The 20,683-nt window shown below is 34.1% G+C and overlaps 2 protein-coding genes across 7 annotated transcripts in view; both read right to left on the bottom strand.

The window, feature by feature from the left end:
- The window catches only part of Nca (neurocalcin homolog), a 154,007-nt gene that overhangs the window by 17,765 nt on the left and 115,559 nt on the right, over positions 1–20,683 (bottom strand). The window lies entirely within an intron of this gene.
- LOC114930555 (neuronal calcium sensor 2) overlaps positions 7,603–20,683 on the bottom strand; it is a 128,517-nt gene continuing 115,436 nt past the window's right edge. For all 6 annotated transcript variants that reach the window (XM_029302356.2, XM_029302357.2, XM_029302359.2 and 3 more), the window contains 2 exons: positions 15,190–15,318; positions 7,603–10,913 (listed from right to left, as the gene is read on the bottom strand). In XM_029302356.2, the coding sequence (XP_029158189.1) occupies positions 10,737–10,913; positions 15,190–15,318 (306 nt within the window). In that variant the 3' untranslated portion in view covers positions 7,603–10,736. The remainder of the gene's footprint in view (positions 10,914–15,189; positions 15,319–20,683) is intronic.

Below are 20,683 nucleotides of genomic sequence, written 5' to 3'. Positions count from 1 at the left end.
ATCTTGCCTGAACTATTGACTTAGCCCTTCCGAAGGTTAATGCGAACGTGTAAAGCCCGAGGCAAGAAACATGACACCGGAACATGAACATCTCCTTCACGGATAAAGCTCCGGACGTCATAAGACCCGCCTTTCTCTCTTAGGATTAGCGTTCAGTCTAACGCTACATCAGAATATTTAATGCAATATGCAATAAGAGAGCAACGTCAGAATATGATAATTATTCTAATACGTTATTACAATGAAAATTCGAGTATACCCTAGTCCCTTTCTGATCTCAGCTAGTCAGCTGAGATAGCGAGTTCTCGAAGAAAGGATTAATTTCTACTGTGAATACACTAGCTCTGGATAGGCGCTAATAAATGTATGTCAGAAAATGCATATTTATTACGAATGCATGCACGTTGCATGCGCACAATTCTGTAATTATTTATTTATTATTCATTACTGATCGATTAATCAAAATTGGACATCCTAAAAATTGATAGGCATGAAACGATTCATATTATTTGAAATGCAACGAAAATATACAGGAATTTATAGTTAGTATGTATTATACGAAATTCATATATGTATAAATTCTTCTTACAAGAGACTGTCCTTACACGTGAGCATGTCTTTATTCATCGCGTAATTAAAAAGCTTTAGCACATGCTCGAGAGAAAGATATAACGCCTAAAGATCATTTTTATTCCAAGAGAAAATTATTTTTTAATATCGATGCAGTTCAACTGCTAAAGAGTTAATTGATAAAAGTTTTTATTGAATAACAATTAAACTATAAAATCATTAATCATTATCTTAACAATCTCAATAAAATTTGGAGTTACTTGTCACAAAACTTGATTGAAATTTGTGATTTTTTTTCTCTTACATACAACAAATTTAATATTTATTTATTTAAAAATAAGCGTATTTCTTTCAGATAAAAAAATATGCTTGAGATAAGTTTTTTTTGTGGATATACGCAACCGTAAAAGGATTGAAAACCACCGATTTAGAGCGTTAGCAGGTTGTTACGGCTTAAATAAATAATCAGGGTGGAGTGCGAGATATCTTTCTGTCGAGTAAGATCGGAAATTGCAGCATAGAATCAACTCATCGATATTACAAGCGAGTGAATCGAGATACGCAGCCACTCTGCCAAAGAAGGACCGCGTTACGGACGAAATTCATCCTTCGACAGATCAGATCAGATCTGCATCGACGTATCGATCTGGCAGTGCTGCCGATGTTTCTCAAGAGATTAAATTTATCGTCCAATCGCGAAATCGCACTTAACTCTCGCGACATCGAAATGCTTCCTATTCTGTTCCACTCGAAATTCTCTAATGACATCATTCAACAACGAGATTGCATCTTGTCTTCTAAATAAAGTTTGAAACTCGAATTTTGTCGAAATATATAGAAAAAGTACATAGAAAAATATTTCTTTTCTCTCTTTCGTTCGTAGATATAAAATCAAATTTAAAATTTTCTCAATTAAATATAGAATAGGGAAAAAAAACGTAATGTATAATATTTCTTCAAACACATATCATGAAGATTAAAATTGTGCAATAGACAATAGCTGAAGTAGTAAAACTAGTGACGCATAATGAATGATTTTTGTAACTTTTGCTCGCTGTCGGAAAACGTCCGTCATGTGTCAAATAGCGCGAGGCATTTCTGCCGATCATAAATCGACGAAAACGAATGTGAGTTTACGATCGTCCTTGAGAAATGCATTTGCAGAATATTCCGGCATGCGAAAGTCGATCGTGTGGCGAAACGACACATCAAGTCGTATGTTAATAAAATTTATTACTTAGATCACTAGAGAGTTTGTAGGTGCATTTCGCGAAATATCGACGGAATAGAAGGGACGTGCGATGAGAGATATCAAGAAAGATATCACGAAGAGATCGTGACGTGGGCGGGTAAAAACGGAGTTGGAAGGCGTAGAAAAATATAAAATCGCATAGATTGGTAAGAGAATAGCGCGCGCAAAGTGGCTCGATTTACGCCTGTAATTCAACTTTATCTTTCATTAATATTAATTACGTCCTCACGTTCGATTGGGAATTGACTTTTTTTACCTTCATCATTTCGCGGCGAGCCGTAAGAAATTGGGATCAATCGAATAGAACTCGTGACAATCGGAATATTGATCAATGATGTGATTTTCATAAAAGTGGAGACCACTCGTTTTTAATAGATCAACGGGATTCGTGAAAAATAATAATCGTCAATTGTGCATGTACATCGTGGAACATTCCGCTGTCACGCGATTATTTTGATTGATTCCGCAATAATTATATGTATGCATTCCGTCTCTCGGGCGTGCAAATCTACGGAAACCACAGAGGGAAATCTTATTAAGGAGGGTACGGAGGAGAGAGTCGACGGTTTGAATCGGTGCTCGTTCTAACTCCCGCAATCTCTGCGCCTGAACAATTCGTAATAGCGCGAAAACGCTATTAAATGTTGCGCGAAACGGAAATTGAGTTCCGGATACGCGTGCGTGGGTGCATATTTATGTGCGTATACGTTTCTATCGCGTATGTACGGAGGGTGACGATTTTGTACGGAGATTTTTTTTTCCATACGTCGCCTAAAAAGGTAAAAGCGACCAACCAAGACGACGGCTCCTCTAATAATGTATAATGCACTTTAGGTCCGTTCTCTCTTAAGCTTTATAAAAATTTCCCGTCTATTATATAATACGCGTACGTCGACTCTTTCGTAAAAGGGAGAACTCTTATTATGTCGATTGTCAATGCTGCACTTTCTATTCGAGAGAGAAGAGGATTTCTTTCTTTTTTTTTTTTTTTTTTTTTTTTTTTAATACGAACCGAGTCTTGATTTAGCAATTAGCGATTAGGACGCGAGTGTGTACCTTTGTATAAGTCAATGACGATGCGATTGCGTCTTATCTTAGGTCCTGCGCATTGGGGATGATTTCGCGCAACGAGAAGTGCATCCTCGAATTATTATTATTTTTTATGAACAAATCTAACGATATTATAGATTGTCGTTTTATTTTATAAATTTTCCATCAATGTGACATCAATTCGTCCCTAAGAGTATTTTGGACATATCAATATTTTAACAATCTCTTAATTCGTATGACATTAGAGAAATTTTATGAAAGGAATCTTATGTCAAGATTTTATTTCGTTTATGAAATCTTCAACGTCATCTCCAGATAAAAATAACATTTGCAATTTTGGGAAATTCATATATATATATATATATATATATATATATATATATATATATATATATATAAAATGAATGATGTGTCGAGAAATAATTATTTACAAAGGTCTTTGTTGAAAAATTATAACGCGCAATCGATTCCATCTCATCGCCAGTGGACACAAGACCGCATTTATAAACTGGTAAACAGATTCGCTACACACATAGAATTTATATTAATATTATTAACATGTTTTTTATATATATATATATATATATCGTATTATTATGAATATCTTTTTCTTCTTCTTTTAAAATTGACTTAATCAGTGTTATGATAGTTGCGATTGAAGCACGTAGAGAGTAAAAGTTCGCGAAGCGGAAAAAGGACCTTCGCCTCTTACGCGTCATGGAAGGAGCCGAGAGAGATGATATGTACCTAATCTAATATAAATATATATGTATATATGCGAGAGCGCGTGTTTTTTGTCTCGACGACGTGGACAGCGTTCTCCGATCTGCATTGATCCGCGAATCGAGCGTCCTGTTATTGAATTTTCCGCTCTTCTTCCACAAAGCACCGCCGACAAAATTACTCGCGACTCGATTTCCGTAAGGAGAGTTCGTCCTTATTCTACAAAGATATATATATATATAATATATTATATAATATATATCTGTAATTTCTGTATCTACATAATTTATCTAGAAAGGGAAATCGATCGATGATCGGTGGATTTGATATTTCGACGAGAAGTATCGCGGGCGGAGAAGCAAAAAGACGAGAGAACGCGATCGCGCGGATCAGAGAAAGAGAGAAAGCGTTTTTTTTTCCTAATAAAAACACACAATTGGTCGAACGCTATATCACTATTAATAGACGCTAGTCTCTGTAGAGATGAATATACGCGATTCGAGCGATAGTAGGCGCGTACACCCTTGTCTTACGATCAGTATAGTCCGTTTTAGACGCGACACACGAAAATGCGATGCTGCTATTATATCTGTTTTACACGAGAGAGACCTTATCTATGTATCTCGCCGGCGGAGAATAAGCAAAGGATGAGATTCGCGTGCTTTCGCGAAAAAATCTTTGCGTTGGAGCGACATATTAGTAACACATTGTGGTCCGCTTATCGTTGTTCTTTGACTAATATGAAAGAGAGATGGGGGATTCTACTTCTTTTTAGCGCGTACTCTTTCCCTTAATGTAAAACCAATTTTAATGTCAATTAAGTTCGAGACTATCAATTAATTTTGATAGAAACGGTTCGTTTTATTTATTTTACGATTAGTTAAAATTAGTATTATTAATCAAGATTTGGTACTAAGTTTTCATTATAATATTGATACTATCGATCCATCGACTAGTTTTAATAGGAGCAATTAATTTTGGTAACATTAATTTTAATACTACTACTAATCTGAGATTAGCATCGTCCATTAAGTTTGATCTTAATTAGGTCAATACTATCCATTAATCATGATATCAACAGACAATTTTCGCCCGATGATGTCAAACAATATCATTTTTTTACTCCACTAACTGACCGTTGTTCTTTTATTTCACAGTTTCCCCACTAGATTGCATTTATATATAAACTAATTACTGAATAACTACACAATGAACAATAGATCGCAATGGTAGCGTACAGTAATTTAAGAATTTCTAGATCATTGCACGCTCTTGACTAGTCCAAAGTTGCTTGGATCCTTTTAATTCGGCATTTAGAACGAACATTCATATTTTTTTTTTTTTACAATTAAGATAATATCTAATACTCTAGATACGAAATATTGTTTTGTAGAAGTCGTACAGGGAACGCAAAATGTTTTTGGGCAACGCCACATTTTTAAGTGCGAAAATCATAAAGTTAATCATCTATCATCACAATTCGCGAAATAAGCTTTTTTTAAACTGTGATTAATCTTAATGCATTTTTGTGTAATATCTCTCTACAAACCTTTCAAGACTTTAAATATATCTCGATCTTTTAAGAGATTTCGGTAAAACGTCTAAATATCTGTGTGTTGCTATCATTTTCATAAAATTATTTATTATAATTCTATGTAAATTATTTAAGTTCCTGCATACACACATACACGCACATACCCCATTTCTTTACGAAACTCGTGCAATACGCAGACTTCACGGATGCATTTTATTCATTAAAGCACTCTGCAGTAGAGTCCACTTCAATTAACAAATTTTTTCCGAATCAACGTCAACAAATATTCCATAGCTTATGACGCATCGTGATGCAAAATTTTTAAATTAAAAAAATTGCATTCGTCCATTTTGTTGATCCAGAAAGAGAGATTAATTTATAATTTTTTTTATAAGTAATCGCGGGCGAATGGCACTGGTGGATAAATTGAAGTTTTAATTAAATCTTCATATATACTACATCTGCTCACTCTCATTTGCAACGACTAATTTTAATATTTCCGACCGATAGAAAAAAATCGACAATTTCAACGTGTTTTATAATTTTATTTACGCCGCGAAGAACTTTTTTATCCAATATTCACTAGACCAAACATATATCGATGTTCACCATTAATTATTCACAATTAATTTAAAATTATTACCACAATAATTGCCCATTAATTTGATTTATCTTATGAGACGACATATAAATAGAGAGAATGTTCTAATATTAATGCATACAGAAGATAAAATGTATCTCGAATGTTAATTTCACATTAATAAATATCTCGTAAATATGTTCCAATTTTGTAAACAAGTTATAAATTATTATATCGAAATAATTTATATATTCTAATATGCATGAATTGTAGAACTAAAAATATGAAATTATTTATTCGATAAAATTATTTAAAAACGTGAATAATAAAAATTACTTATCAGATAATTAATTTATAGATATCTTAACAATATAATACTTTATAGTTACATAATGCAGTTTATAGGGTAGTTTACAAAAAAAGCTGAATTGCACACATATTTTGATATTTTATAAGTAATCTTTTTCTCTGGCGTTTCTTAATCGTTCAGATTTCTGAATTATACTCGAAAATTCTTTATAATTGTAGTCTATATTCAATGATAAGAACACACGGAAGTAGAGTCGAAAAATGAATATTTACTCTAATTATCCAGCCAATTTTTGTAATTCAACCGTTAGTAGATTCACTTAACACAAAGCTTCTGAATCAATATGTGACGGATTTTTTTTCTATCCACTAGAAATCCGCGCGGATCACAATGTGTTCCAAGCACGACTTAAGCTGCTTAGTACGTGAGAATTTATTGTGCAACGTGCGACGCTACATGGCAAAAAGAGTACTCGTAGTTGCCCGGCAGCGCGCCATGACTAGCGACAGCAAAAATTTTCATTGGCATTTTGCGCCCTCAAATCAAGTTTGTCCCTTATATCGCACACAGCTGTTTGATCGAGTCTGTTTAGAGCCCACGGCACATCGCTCGCACGTGTCAATTGCTGGTTTCCTTGTTCGATAGAAGCTTGTAAAACTTATTTTCTGACGTGGTTTAGAAAATACGTCTTGCTAAACTTATATAAAATTGCAAACTATCTGTTACTTCAATTTATTTATGTAATTTTTGTCTTCGCGAATTTTTCTTGAAAAAAAAAAATATAAAAAAATAGATTTGTAATGTATTTTACTTGTAAAAGATAGGCGCTACAGATTTCAACAAAAATTGGAAAATGTCTATTTGTTCTTAAAAAGAAACTGTGCACACGAAAAAATTGATCATTTTATTATGAGTAATAGCGAAAAGAAAGATTTTCTGATACCACTGAGGGTTGTGCAAACCACAAGACATATCTCGAAACTATCGGAAACAGGTAACGAAGCAATTACAAGTGCAATTTGCAACGTGCGTTCCAACATGTAGTGGAACATTTACAGCGGTATACACGATAGTTTGAGAGGATAAATTGACGACGAAACGTTATATATATATATACATATAGGCATACCGCGGGCTTAACTATCGTCCTCTTGCTCAGAACCACAATCATGCCTAAGTATGCATACGTGTCGTAATTCTGTGCATTACGAAGAAAGAAGCTTCAGAAATTTTCAGAAAATAAAGAAGAGAAAAACATTCTGGCAGAGAGAACTTTTCTGACAGTTGAATTCTGGGAAAAAAATTTTTGTCTATATTTTACGTAAATAATATTCGAATAAACGTATTAATCCGAATATAAATTCCGTTCAATTTGAAAATATTCTTTTGATAAAAACTTACCTCACCTTGATGCAAGACAGGATTCCCGACAGCCAAATAACCATCTGTCCATTTTCATATGACGGTTCATATAACGGTGATATCGTCATACAATAAACGTCATGTTACGGTTGCGCTACATATCCGAAACACACATCTGCCTTAAAATATGTACACGCGAACCACATTAACCCCGTTGCACATTGTGTTTCTCGCGGGCACTATTATTTCATATATACTACATAAAGATATACATATATATGTATGCATGTACGAGAAAGGAAAAAAGAAATCGAAGCCTTCGATTCGGTGGAAGGTGTCGGTACGTTTGTGAGCGTCGACGAGCACGCTGTCGATTGGATAAAACAACTGTTGTACAGTTATCAAAGTAATCCTCTTTATATCGATTAGCACGATAACAAGTAGACTTAATGTTCCTTCTATTTCCGCGTCGTAATTGCGATATAATGCATAGATTACACAACATCCCCTATCTAATAATGATCGAAATATTATTTTCGTACAGTATATGGTCATTTTTATTATATACTACACACAAATAAAATATATCAATCATTATTACTTGAGAATTAAGGTTCATATGTTGGCCGTAATTAAAAGAATCGATTCTTCTCTATCGATTTCAGCTTAAATGTCAGTTAACTTTGACCGCGGTCTAATTCGGTTCTTAAATATCTAAAAAAAAAGAAAAAAAAAAGAAAAGAATAATTAATCAAAATAAGATTAGCCGTATTTGTATCTAGATTTATATTTAGACGATTATGCCTTGTTCTTATTTTTATAATGCCAAATTACACGCGCTCTATTACGACTTTCTCACGGTGATTAAGATACTACATGTCGGAGGATCTAGTTACACGTGTACAAGCATCCCCGGTGAATTTCGCGACGACTAAAATGTGCGAGAAGAGATCCGCGGAGTTTGTAAGTGTAACGAGAATTTCGGAAATTGACTCCCGCGCTTTTATCGCCTTATATAACAACTTTCTCCATTTCCCTCCCATCAAGTCCTCGCGGCGTTCGTTCACTTAATCCCGCGCCGCGTGTTCAGCGGAAATCCAGCGGATTTCGCGGTAAATGCGGTGTACACATGAACCGTATACTACTACGGGAGTACTATTCCCCACATCCGTTGCACGTAACAGCTACCGTACATCCGGGTACGTATATATCGATTTCAGGGAAGGATGACGCGCGTGCTGGTCGACGACGCAACAACCACCAAAGTAGGTTCTCTCTCTCTCTGGTGGATCGATGCACCGGATATAAAATTAATGTATCTTCTCTTAAGCGATATTGCTCCCCTTTCCTCTTCCCACTATCTAACATCGACATTTTACCTCGTAATTCGCGCAATTCGTTGTCTTACCACCTCGACGCGGCGAACGGTGGACGACGATGGTGTGTGTGTGTGTGTGTATGTACCAACAACACGTCGATTTTTACGACCAAGGATCGATCCGTGCGGAGGCCTGAAATAAGTGGGACGTGCACGCGATTCGCGACGCACTCCTTCGTCGATTCTGCGACGACGGACTTCCGGAGTTTTCATCACTTCCTCTCGGATTCGCGCAAAATTCCGTTCCGCAATACGATAAGATCGCAATGGACGATTTCTCAGCCCGGTTTGCACCGACTTCAATTCAGAACTTAATCCCGGTTCATCCTCCGATGCGCTATTCATTCTTCGTCTTATTTAGTAGTTCCGCGTAATCGAATCGCGTTACGGCGAAATCTTGATGCGACTATCGCAGCGTGAGCTGATAAACGGGACTTTGTGAAGCAGTGGCATTATGTGGAATGAAATAGAAACGCAACGGAATGAAGATTAACTATAGCCGTTTGAAACAAATAACTTACGCGAGATTCAAATCACAGTGTGGCTTTGAGCTATTCTCAAATACATGTATGTATGTACAAACGGGATTAGAAAAACAAGTGTCGGGTACAATGATTCAAATGAAAGGGATTTGCGAGGCTCAAATCAGATTAAATCGTTGATGGGTTGATTTTAAGATTATTTAAATACATCTCCATCTATACCTTTTTTATGTTCGCGCATAAAACTTGCTCCATTTTAAATATAATATAAATATAAAAGATACTATAGAAATGAAGTGCTTGTGTAAATATCTGCAAACATCTGTAACAATCGAGTAATTTGGAGCGGTAATTTGAAGCGAATTAATTTATGATGCGCTCGAATTATTACACCAATTCTCTATTATAACGAGACAAAAGCGCTCGCGAAAACAATAGGCGTCTAGTAAGATTTACCGCGAGATCTGATTAATTTCTAGGCGCTATACATAAATCCGGAGTAAAATTAGAATCGCGATATTAATACCTCCCAAGCTTATGCGAAGTTATATGGAACTATGATATACAAGTCCTTGTGTCACCTGGAGAGCGCATCAGAGGATTAATTTATACTCTCCGTCTGCATTATTAGACAGAAGCATAATTCGCCGGAGAAAGAGACAGCGAAACCCGTAAGTCCAGGATCGGTTAAGTCAAATTGTCAGTGCAAGCGCGAGCTTCGAAAGCCACCGGCGCGGCGGTTCTCCGTGACGACCAACATTGTCACTTTGCTCCTTCTCTCTCTCTCTCTCAGGAGAGAGAGAGAACTGAAGGTTTCACACCCTCCTGTTAATTCCACCAGCGGCGTCCGAGGAAATTGCTGAATCCGCACGACGAATCAGCGTGCGAGTCCGGGATTCGCCGTATATATAGTTGTCGACGATGTGAGTTCGCAAAATGAACACGAGGACTTTCACGAGATGCTAATTAGATCCCCCGTCGTCGGGATCCAGCGACGTCGTTCTCTGGTTCTTCGTGTATCCGCGCTACCTTTCCCCAGGACCGATTACACCACCATTGTATTACTGTCGTCCGAACGAAGGTTCTGCGCCATTTGCACTGCGCCAAATTTCCCATTCTCTTCCGAAAAGATCTCCTTCGCGATTATTATCCTCGATCATTTTTTTTTTCTCCCCCAGCATTATTTATTTTATCACGGCTCGTGTCCTTCCATCGGACACGAGCGACGGGACTCGTATTATCGAACCGCCATAATAATTAGCGTACGTCATAGTTAATAGGAAATGATATCGTTCGGTACGTGTTCAATACGTGTTTGACGTGGGTGACGATGGCGTGTGTGTATATATATGCGAGTGTCGATTTCTCGGTGGTGGTCGTTCTTGTTGACGTTCGTCGAGTTTTTTTTTTTTCGGGAAAATCGTGAGGGCGTGGTGTGGTGTCTCCGTTTTTACGATCGCGCGTCGGCGGCCGCGGAAAGACGGTGGCGTCGGGATTAAGGGGCGAGCATCTTCGACAGCTCCTCGTCCTGGAGGCAGCCCTTCAGGAACTCGTCTTGCGTCAGCTGTCCGTCGTTGTTCTCGTCCATCTTTGCGAATATGTTCTTCGCTCTCTCCTCCGCGCTGTCAGCCGGTCGATTGCTCGAACACGCGCCGAGCATGTCGTATATCGCCTGGGAACAGAAGGAGAATACTTTGTTTCTCTCTACGTGATACTCCCGAGGCTCACGTAGAATCAAACGTGCCTCTCTTCTAGTTCGCATTTCCCGGAAAACCCCAGTCCACATGTTTCAACGTATTTATCAAATACAATAGAAATCTTATATAGCAATATTCTGGCTCATTGCTGCCTTCAATTTATTTAGAATGATATTTTTATTCCGAGCTAAGTATGATACGTTTTTTAATCGTAAAAATTCCGTCCGTAATCAAATGTTACTTTAATGTAATAAAATAAATCGTGCGATTCATTTACGTTCTCATATAGTGTAGTGTAAATTATACGAATGACTTAGATGTAATTAGGCAGGCGTTTTATATAGATTTTAATTCTATTAAAATGCAGAATGTGGATAAAATTTTATAATACAAATTCATTTAAATGTAATAATAATATCTAAAGTCATATTGAAATAAAGAAAGTGATATACATATTTATACGTTAACAATTTAATTAATTTTTTGTTATTGGGAAAATGCAGGAAGAGACTTTAATTAAGGTTGTGCATTATGCGTTATATATAAGCATCAATAAAGTCATAAATCATGGAAGTCACTCCTGTCGCGCTTTTTCTAATGGAAGTCTATCTTAAATCCATCACGGAAAGATCGAAGGTTGCGCAACCCGAACTACGTCCTCATAAAAAAAGAACAGCATCTGATTAATGAACATTAAATGGACCGTCGAAGCGAGCATAGTTTACTTCGTTATAAATATCCCGCCAAACTGTCAAAGTTATGCATTGAATGCGTAACTATATTTATTACTCTGATCATTTTTTAAATTATATAACATATTATTTCTGTTGATAAAAATTTAGGGAGTCTACTCAAGTCTAGTTACAATCAGTAGTAGATTAATTATTCAGACAGTATAACAATTATTTCGAAATAATGTATAGTGTATTTTTATGTTACTGACTTTAAGTAAAAATTCGAGCATTAAAATTATTTGAAAATCCTAATTATTCATAACAAAAATCGATATTATTATCTCATCTATATTAGAATTTTTCGAAATAATGAGAAAATTGTTTCGAGGAAGTTTAAAGCGTTTTAATTATCGACAAAAGCAAAAAAAATCAACTAATGAAACTAATTTAAATAAACTTCATTAAAAGAGAATTAACGATCGTAAAGTGTAAAAAGATTCTACTTACCCAATTTTCGTAAATTTATTATTACAAAATAGATAATGAATTACATACAGCTGATTCGAAAATAAGTAAATTCAAAATTAAATTATATTCGGTATACATATTTTATTTTTCTTATGTTATTATTTTTCTTATTCACGGTTGTGAGCAGAACTTGACTAACAATAAGTGATAAATTTTATACCGTTCAAAAAATAAAATTTATCACATAATCGATACTTCGAATCACTAAAGCATGCTAGTGATTCTTTATAATCTCTTTTCGTACATTTCCGATTAATCTACTGCAAATCGTTCGGACAGAGATAAATGCGTAGAATTTATTATTTTCTCACCCAACGACGTGAAATAAAGTAAATTAATTTTATCACGAACATAGTAGACCGGCTGGAAACGATCATTTAAATAGAGTTAAACCTCTTTCTTGCCTGTCCACACAGTGTATGTTTGTCTAAAGGATTAAATTGATTTTCAAACTCTATGTAGAATTAATTTGTAAGAAAACATAACAGGAAATTCAAACAAGTTGCTGTAATATAAATTTTAAATATAAATGACAATGTTTAATACAAATGACAATATTGAATACAATCAAGCTATTCCGTTATAAGCTGTTATATTGTTTTCATTTCAAAAATTATTATTTCTCTCAGAGATTATATAAACTATCTTTTTATAAATAATTGTATTTATTTCATTTTTAATCCTGTAATCCGTATGAATAGATATGTCAAAGTGCAATTGTTTATTCATAAATACCCGTTCCACAATTTAAAAAGAGTCTGAAGCAACAGTTTTAAAACAATGAATTTGCTTGTAGAGATATCAATAACAGCTACTGTTATTCCCAGAGCTTTCAACAATAGAGTGTAGAGTCAATTGAGTTACAGGAACGCGCGTTTCACGACGTAGATGTTCACGGGTTTAAGTGTTAAATACACGAAGGCATTGAGTTTCACCGAACATCCCGTCGTTAATTTTCATTCCGCGCGGAAAAGCTTCGTTTACCGGAATTCTCGTGGCAGCTGCGTCGCGGAACTTCCAAACTTCTAATAGCACGGAGATGAGTATCTGAATGAAAGTGAGTAAACGACTCGGGCGAATAGCTTTTTAACGTTTTAGCGATAACGTATTTCAAAGCATTGAAGGAAAAGAAAAGGATCTCCCTATTATCATCTCGAACAAACTTTTTGTCGATAATTAAACCGCTTTAACTCTCCCAAAACAATTTTCTCATTATTTCGAAAACGTTTCTTAGAAAGAATCCTTATATATAGATAAGATATAGATAATGATGTTTCTGTTGTAAATAAAAATACGGGTGTGTATAGAATTCTACAGAAAAAAAGAATATATTAAAAATAAAAATAATATTTATGTTTGTCGAACATTTAAAACTTGATAACATATCATTTTAAAATTGTACAAGTAAGAATTTTTGTTTTAACATATTGATAAAAAAATTTTAGTCTTACCATTATTTTTATTATGTAATTTTTATTAAATGTTTTATTTTATTTTGTCAATTATAGTTATATTATTGCACAATAAGAATACAATTTTAACAAATAAACGAGTTTGCATAGAAAAAATAGACTTAAAACAGTCTATTAAAATGTAGAGTCAAGTGCAGTCACAATAATATTCTTTTAATTAAGATATGTTATCTCGTCCCTGCATTTTATCATGATTTTCCATACTCTATTAGCCATACTCTATAAACCTCTTGTCTCTCTATTTATCCAGATTCACGCCTACGATAATTAATCTCTCTGATTTAATCTTTTTTATGACCTAATTTTCGGAATTTTTGTATAATAATTCCAAGTATTCTCATATAAATTTCTCATATGAAATATACCGGCAATAAAGTCGACATATTACTAGATTATCCTGCATATTTAAAACAAACTTATACTTTTGTCCATCGACTCTTTCATTTTTGCCACGATTAAAATTCTACTATAAAATATTTTTCTTTCTTTTGATAATTACGTAATATAATCGCAATGAGATTAAGAGCGATTATACGAGTTGAGCTTTAAGAATAGCATTGATTTACGAGATTGACTTAATTTGTTTTGCGTTCCTCAATTTTCCGATATTCATATTTTTTGCATGATATTTATTATATCGCTGCTTAGGCAGCGTCGTGAATATTAGCATCACAAAAGTTCACGTTGCGTTGTTTACATTATATATAAAAAAATCGATTTTCCACGCGCGGAAAGTGCGGATCGCAATATCTTACCTCGAAAATTCATTATGCAAGAGTTGCAAAAAAAAAAAGGGGGGTAGAAAAAAGTCTGCGCGCTATGTGTCACCGCGATTACACACAAACTTTAATTCCTTCTTTAAAAAATGACGCGCAACAGCTGTATTTAACGAAGCTTCGCTTCTGACATTTCTGAGAAATGCACGACATGTCAAGTGGAACAGCCGCGCGACTACGCCGACATCTGTTCTCGCTAGGAGGGTCATGAAATATTAGCGCGCCAGTATTCGCTGTATACGCCACTCAATGCGCGTAGTAAGAACTCTGCAGGGATGCACCGAATATGGACGAGGGAGAGAGCCAGTCTTGATTTATAATCCTTCCAGACGCGCGTTAATTAATCGTACGAATCGACTTGTTCGACCGAATTCAGAATTTAGAGTTCCTTGAGAATACTTGTGCCTGTCGCGTTTTACATCGGCGAATAATTAGAGAAATTTAATTCCACCAAGAGATTCGTAACACGAATTCGTATCGCGTAACATTTCTTTTTAACACATATACATTGCAAATTTTTTATTAACCAGAGAGAAATGTAACAAAATTATACGCATCGTGCAGTGAAACACGAACTTGTAGACACGACACGAAAAGAAAAAAAGGAATCGTGTCGCATATATGAATAAATTATACATGAATATTATATCGAATGGCTCACTCTCTTCTCATTGATTAATCGTGCTGGCAGTACTGACGTCAAGTGATAAAAAAATTCTGTATTCCATCGAAAGAGTCGCGGTCGAGTGCAACCAAGTGGAGATAAATCGAAGCGCATGCATTATACATGAAGCACAATACCTGGACGATCTTCGTCATTTCTTGCATATCGATAACGCCGTTCCCGTCAACGTCGTACATACGGAACGCCCATTTCAGCTTTTCTTCCGGTGTGCCGCTGGACGTTACGTCGATCGCCAATAGGAATTCCTGCAACAAATGCCGACGATATCCCATATCAGTAACAATATCGCAATATCGAAACTTTTATTTTCCCCGCTACAAAGGGGCATCCCTCTCTCCTTTGTGCGAAATGAAAATCTATATTTCCCAAGATGTATTTATAGCCAGCGTTGAAAAGAGGGCCAGGTCAGTCATAATTCAAGAACCCCAGCCGAAATCCCCGAGAAAAATAATATCTCGTTTGAAATACAATAAACTTTTTCAGCACACAACAAAATCGGCTAAAATATCAAATAATCTTAACAAAAAAGCCGAGAATCATTAAACGTTAAAATTAAAATCACGTATTTCGAACAAATAATAAAATAAATTTCCTATAAGAGGAGAAGAAAAAGAGCGCGCGATGAACACATCTCTTTGTTACATTCGATAATTCCGTATATTGAATGGAATTTAATTTCGCCGCATCGGCGTTTAAAAAGAGCTTTTGATATTACATTGAAGAATCTTTCCATAATAAAATCTTAAGCAGTAATAAAATCTATCTCGTCAACAAGCTGTCTCGTTATCTTCCAAAGATACGCTATTAATCATCTTATTTCGCCGTCATCGACGGACACATCGTGTAGAAGTTATACGGCTCGTTTTACGAGCTCTTCAGCTTCTCCGGGTTGCGCATTCACGAACGAAATCGCGTAAGCGTAAAAGCTCGCGTTCGTGATTCGGCACAATGGCGGTAGTGATCGCGCGTCAAGCGAATTTGTCGGGTATCCTCGCCTCGGGCAGATATACCTTTCGAGCAGCGCCCAGTCGTTAGAGAGCAGTACGTTCCAGGCAGAACTGGGTCACCTGCCGCCCGAGGTAGACAAACGAGACGAGGGCTTCACACAGAATGGAGAATACAGCTGACGATGGAGGGCGAGAGCTGGGCTCGTTGCTCCTCCTGACCTCTCAAGTGTCACGCCACTTCTCGTATTGACTTCAGCGTGTGAAGGAAAAAAAAGGAAGAGAGAGAGAGAGAGAGAGAGAGAGAGAGAGAGAGAGAGAGAGAGAGAGAGAGAGAGAGAGAGAGAGAGAGAGAGAAAAAGAAGGCGTATACATAGAGAGCTTTCTCTCCTCTAACTAGCCTTCGGCTCGCACGTATTTTAGATGCAGCTTACCTGCAAAGCTCGCGCAAAGGAGTTCAAGAAGAACTCTGGCATTACGAGAGAAACGGCGACTCGTGCCGAGGAAAGAAAACATCTTTGTGATGCCATTAACCGACCTTACGGACACTATGCTTGTGAAAATGTTACGTGAATGTGTGAGAGTAGAGAGTGGGTTTTCTAAGAGTGAGATTTTTCCGAATGGACGGTCATGTTGATTGCATCAAACGATTATGCCAGATTATCGTTATTCGATAAAATATAATAACATTATTTTATACTTGAATAAATATAATCTTTAAAGATCTTGAATTTAACCTTGCATATTTGACGATAAAAAGAATTATTCTCTAGATTCATCAATGTATGATTTAAAAATATTTAAATATGTATATTCGATAATATGATATTTTAGATAATTTATCGCTAAATATATTTCGTATAAATGATTTATGTTTGCAATCAGAATATCACAAAGCGCTCTTTCTATGAACGGTCAACTAAACAATTTAAATCTTTGAAAAATTGATAACAACAATTTCCGCATCTATAGTCAGACAATAGCAATTTCCGCATTTATAGAACCACATTTAATTATAGTGTATACGATATACTTAATTCAGTTTCAGACAGACCGCGCAATATAGAGATGGGAAAAGACATATGGAACTGGTCGCGAGTCTCTACGTCGTTTATGTTAATAAATGGTTGACTGTTATATGTATGTATAGAAGAAGTCGAGAGAAAGGAAAAGAGACATAGAACTTGTGCAATTTTCTCAATCGTTAAATTAGATCATGTTACACATTTCAATTTACATATTAATTTTATCGTCGCTCAAAGTTTGTAACAAGTTTAATGATTTAATATTTTAATTTTATTCTATTTTATTATTATTATATAAAAATATTAAACTCATACAAATGTTTATTATTCTCTCTTTCTCTTCTGGAATAAGAATTGAGTTCTAAATATCTTTGCTTGTTCAATATCTCTTTTGATTCGTTAAAGAGAAAAAAAAATAATTATGTTATATAAAATATCTCACATTAGCATCGCATAAACTTGTAATCATATATTCTATAACAAATATGAATTTTTTTTGTGAAATGAGACAGAATTAAGCAAAACATCAATATAGTTTTCAAATAAAAAAAATTATGAATGTAAATTAAACAAATAAGTGAAAATTGTAAATGTAGCAAAATATTATAGATAAATATTTTCAGTAGATTTTCCTTTAGATTTGCAATTTCAGATTTAATGCTAAGTCGCTTAATATTAAAAAATAAAACGCTTTTAAAAAGCTTCCTACTTATGTTTTTACTTATGTATAAAAATTTGTCCAAGTGTAATATGAAAAATTTAAGATATTTTCGCTTGTTTGATTAAAAGCAATCTGGAGCACAAGTATTTGGTGGTTATTTAATTAAGATAAAATGTTTTCTTGGCTTCGAGTGTCTTACTATCTTGAAAACAAGTCACCCAAGAGGGAAGTCCCAAAGTCGATATTATTTTCTAAATGCAACTGTCAGAAGCAAGTAGTGCACATACATATTTACGTCAAACAAAAGCGACAGCACGCAAAATTTGAAAAAATATACAAATTCTCCTGCAGACCTATTATGTAATTTTTTCTATCGTAATTTTAATTTTAAAATCACTGATTTGAGTCATATTTCGATTTATAATGATTGCATCTAAATTGTATTGAACGCATATTCATTAATTGGGTTGCACAACATGTTGATAAAGTCATGGTTAATAATGTATAATCCGTTTAATGGATGATTTATTTCTTTTAGCAACTCTCGTACATCATGTTGTATAATTATATCGTAATTATAATTATACAAAAATTTATATTACACCTAATTATATATAAAGCATTAAAAAAATAATGTAAAAATCTTATACACATAATTTAAAAAACAAATCTACTGCTACATGGCAAGTATGATGTTTAATTTCCAACGCATCTATTATTCTTGTATTGTTATCCTTATAAATTATATAAGTGATGATTCGTACTAATGTATTTTTGACGTTCTCATTAATGTTTCAAAGCCTTGCGTTTTGAAATGTTAAAACACGACTGTTAAAAATTTCAACTCCATTTGTTATACAAAAAAAAAACATTCGGTACAAGTAAGACACACGTTCCAAAGTGAGCTATGCAACTTCAAAAATATTAAGAAACGCGATTCATTCAAACGTTAAAAATGGACTTTCAAAATGGCATTTTGGTGCTGCTTGATGGACATTAATGGAAATGTAACCACTGAAGAAGAGCGATCGGGCGCCTTTTAAGAAAAAGGAAAAGGTCAAGTCTGTTCGTGACTTAAGGTCCGACAGAAAAGTCCAGAAAAGCTTTCTAAAAACGTATACCTTTTTCTTGCATTATTTATATGATGTACATTTTTCTCTACTGTAACGCTTAGTTTTACGTCTAAATCTCATAAAGAAAAAATAGTTAAATAAAAATTGTTTAATATTATTTCAACTAACACAAAAATAAAAAAATATTTTGAATTTTACATTTACGGTATACCTTGTAATTTGATAACTTATATTGATTTCTTCGATTATGCAAGAATAAAAGTAATATTTAAAAAATTACTTTTGAAAAATATAACGCAATTTGAAAATAATATCTAAAAGAATAACACAATAACAATGTAATCATTCTTTACTTGTTTTTGCAATAATCTCCATTTTAATTAATTTTGAAACTTGTGTAAAAGTTATGAAACAATAGAGAGCAAATGGACGTATTGGAAGGATAATTAATTTTAGTCCGACAAAATTACAAAGGTATCAGGATATCGGGATGAAATAAATGCAGAATATTATTTTTATAAAAGGGAAGTAATGTATATCATATAAAAAACCACAGATATTTTCGAGATATCCTTTCCAAATTAACTTCCGTAGTAAGTTTTTAGTGAGAAAAATTCCAACCCCCAAACGATGCGTTCGAGTGCAACAATGCAATTACACGGTACGTTGCACAAAAAGTTTATCTCTGTGAAATTAGAAGCCTCATTTTTAAAATTTTAAACACGCTATTATTAGTGTCAATAAGAGATAATTTACAATATTAGTTTAACATTTTTTTATCTTATAATTATTTATTTTTCTGTATAAATTATTATATTTGAAAGAGATTTAAATTCTATATCTTTTCATTTAAAATATTATATTCGTAAATATAAAAAATTCTTATAATATTAAGAAACGGAAAATACCATCTCTCGAATACATGCTATATGTGAAATACTACGCATATATTTAATATCGTACGAGTAGCTTTCGACGGAAATACAGAGGATACCATTTAAACTCGAATGCATGCTCCAAAGGAAAAGGGAAATATATATATCAATGTCCTGAAACTAAAGAATATTTGTCGTATCTACTAGTAGTACATTTGGATATAGGGTCGACTAAGTGAATGCAAAGCACTTTTTTACGGGACAGGATGCTTTCGATTCCCGAGATTTCAGATACTGTTTGAAGAGGGCGATAAATATATATGGAGCTCAAGTCCTTCGTGAGTAAGGAAAGTAGCAAGAATATCAAGAGATAGCTGACTTTCTCGCCCATCATTTATCATGATATTCTGCCAGAAATGTTCGGAAAATGAAGTTTAATCTATCAGTGCATAGTTCTGTAGTTCTAAACCTCTAATAGCTTTTTAATGTGCTAGCGTTCGAATTAATTCATTGTTCTTTCTACACAAATTGGATAAGTTTAATATATAACTATATATAATTAAATATAAAACTTTTACCATTAAAAATTATATATCTTGATAGGAATTACCAGCAGTACACAAGTACATTCTCCATTCACATTATCTCAAATTTAATAAAAAATATATTGACACGTAATCTACATAAAAATTTTAAACTGCACATATTTCTGATCAAATAATTAAAAAATCTTCCAGAATCATTTAAATAAGAAATTATGTGCTCATTTATTCATAGCTCTTCTATGTATGTGTGTAATTTGGATTTCATTTTAAAACTACAAATTCTAAAATAATAGAGAGTATGTGCTATAAAGCGTGAAAATAAAATACATAAATGAAAAAATATTAATTTTCTATTCGTAAAATAATATTAAAAGAAAGTAACTTTAGGGATTTCAAGTTACTTGAAACAATAAAGGAAGATCAAGTATAATATTTGAGCAAATGGGAAATTAGATTTTGTCTCTAATTCGCCAAGATCAATTGGATA

The sequence above is a fragment of the Nylanderia fulva genome, unplaced genomic scaffold (genome assembly GCF_048542155.1).
Source record: "Nylanderia fulva isolate GAGA-0341 unplaced genomic scaffold, ASM4854215v1 Scaffold30, whole genome shotgun sequence".
In the NCBI taxonomy this organism is placed as follows: Eukaryota; Metazoa; Arthropoda; class Insecta; order Hymenoptera; family Formicidae; genus Nylanderia; species Nylanderia fulva.
This window is presented reverse-complemented; position numbering and strand designations above follow the sequence as displayed.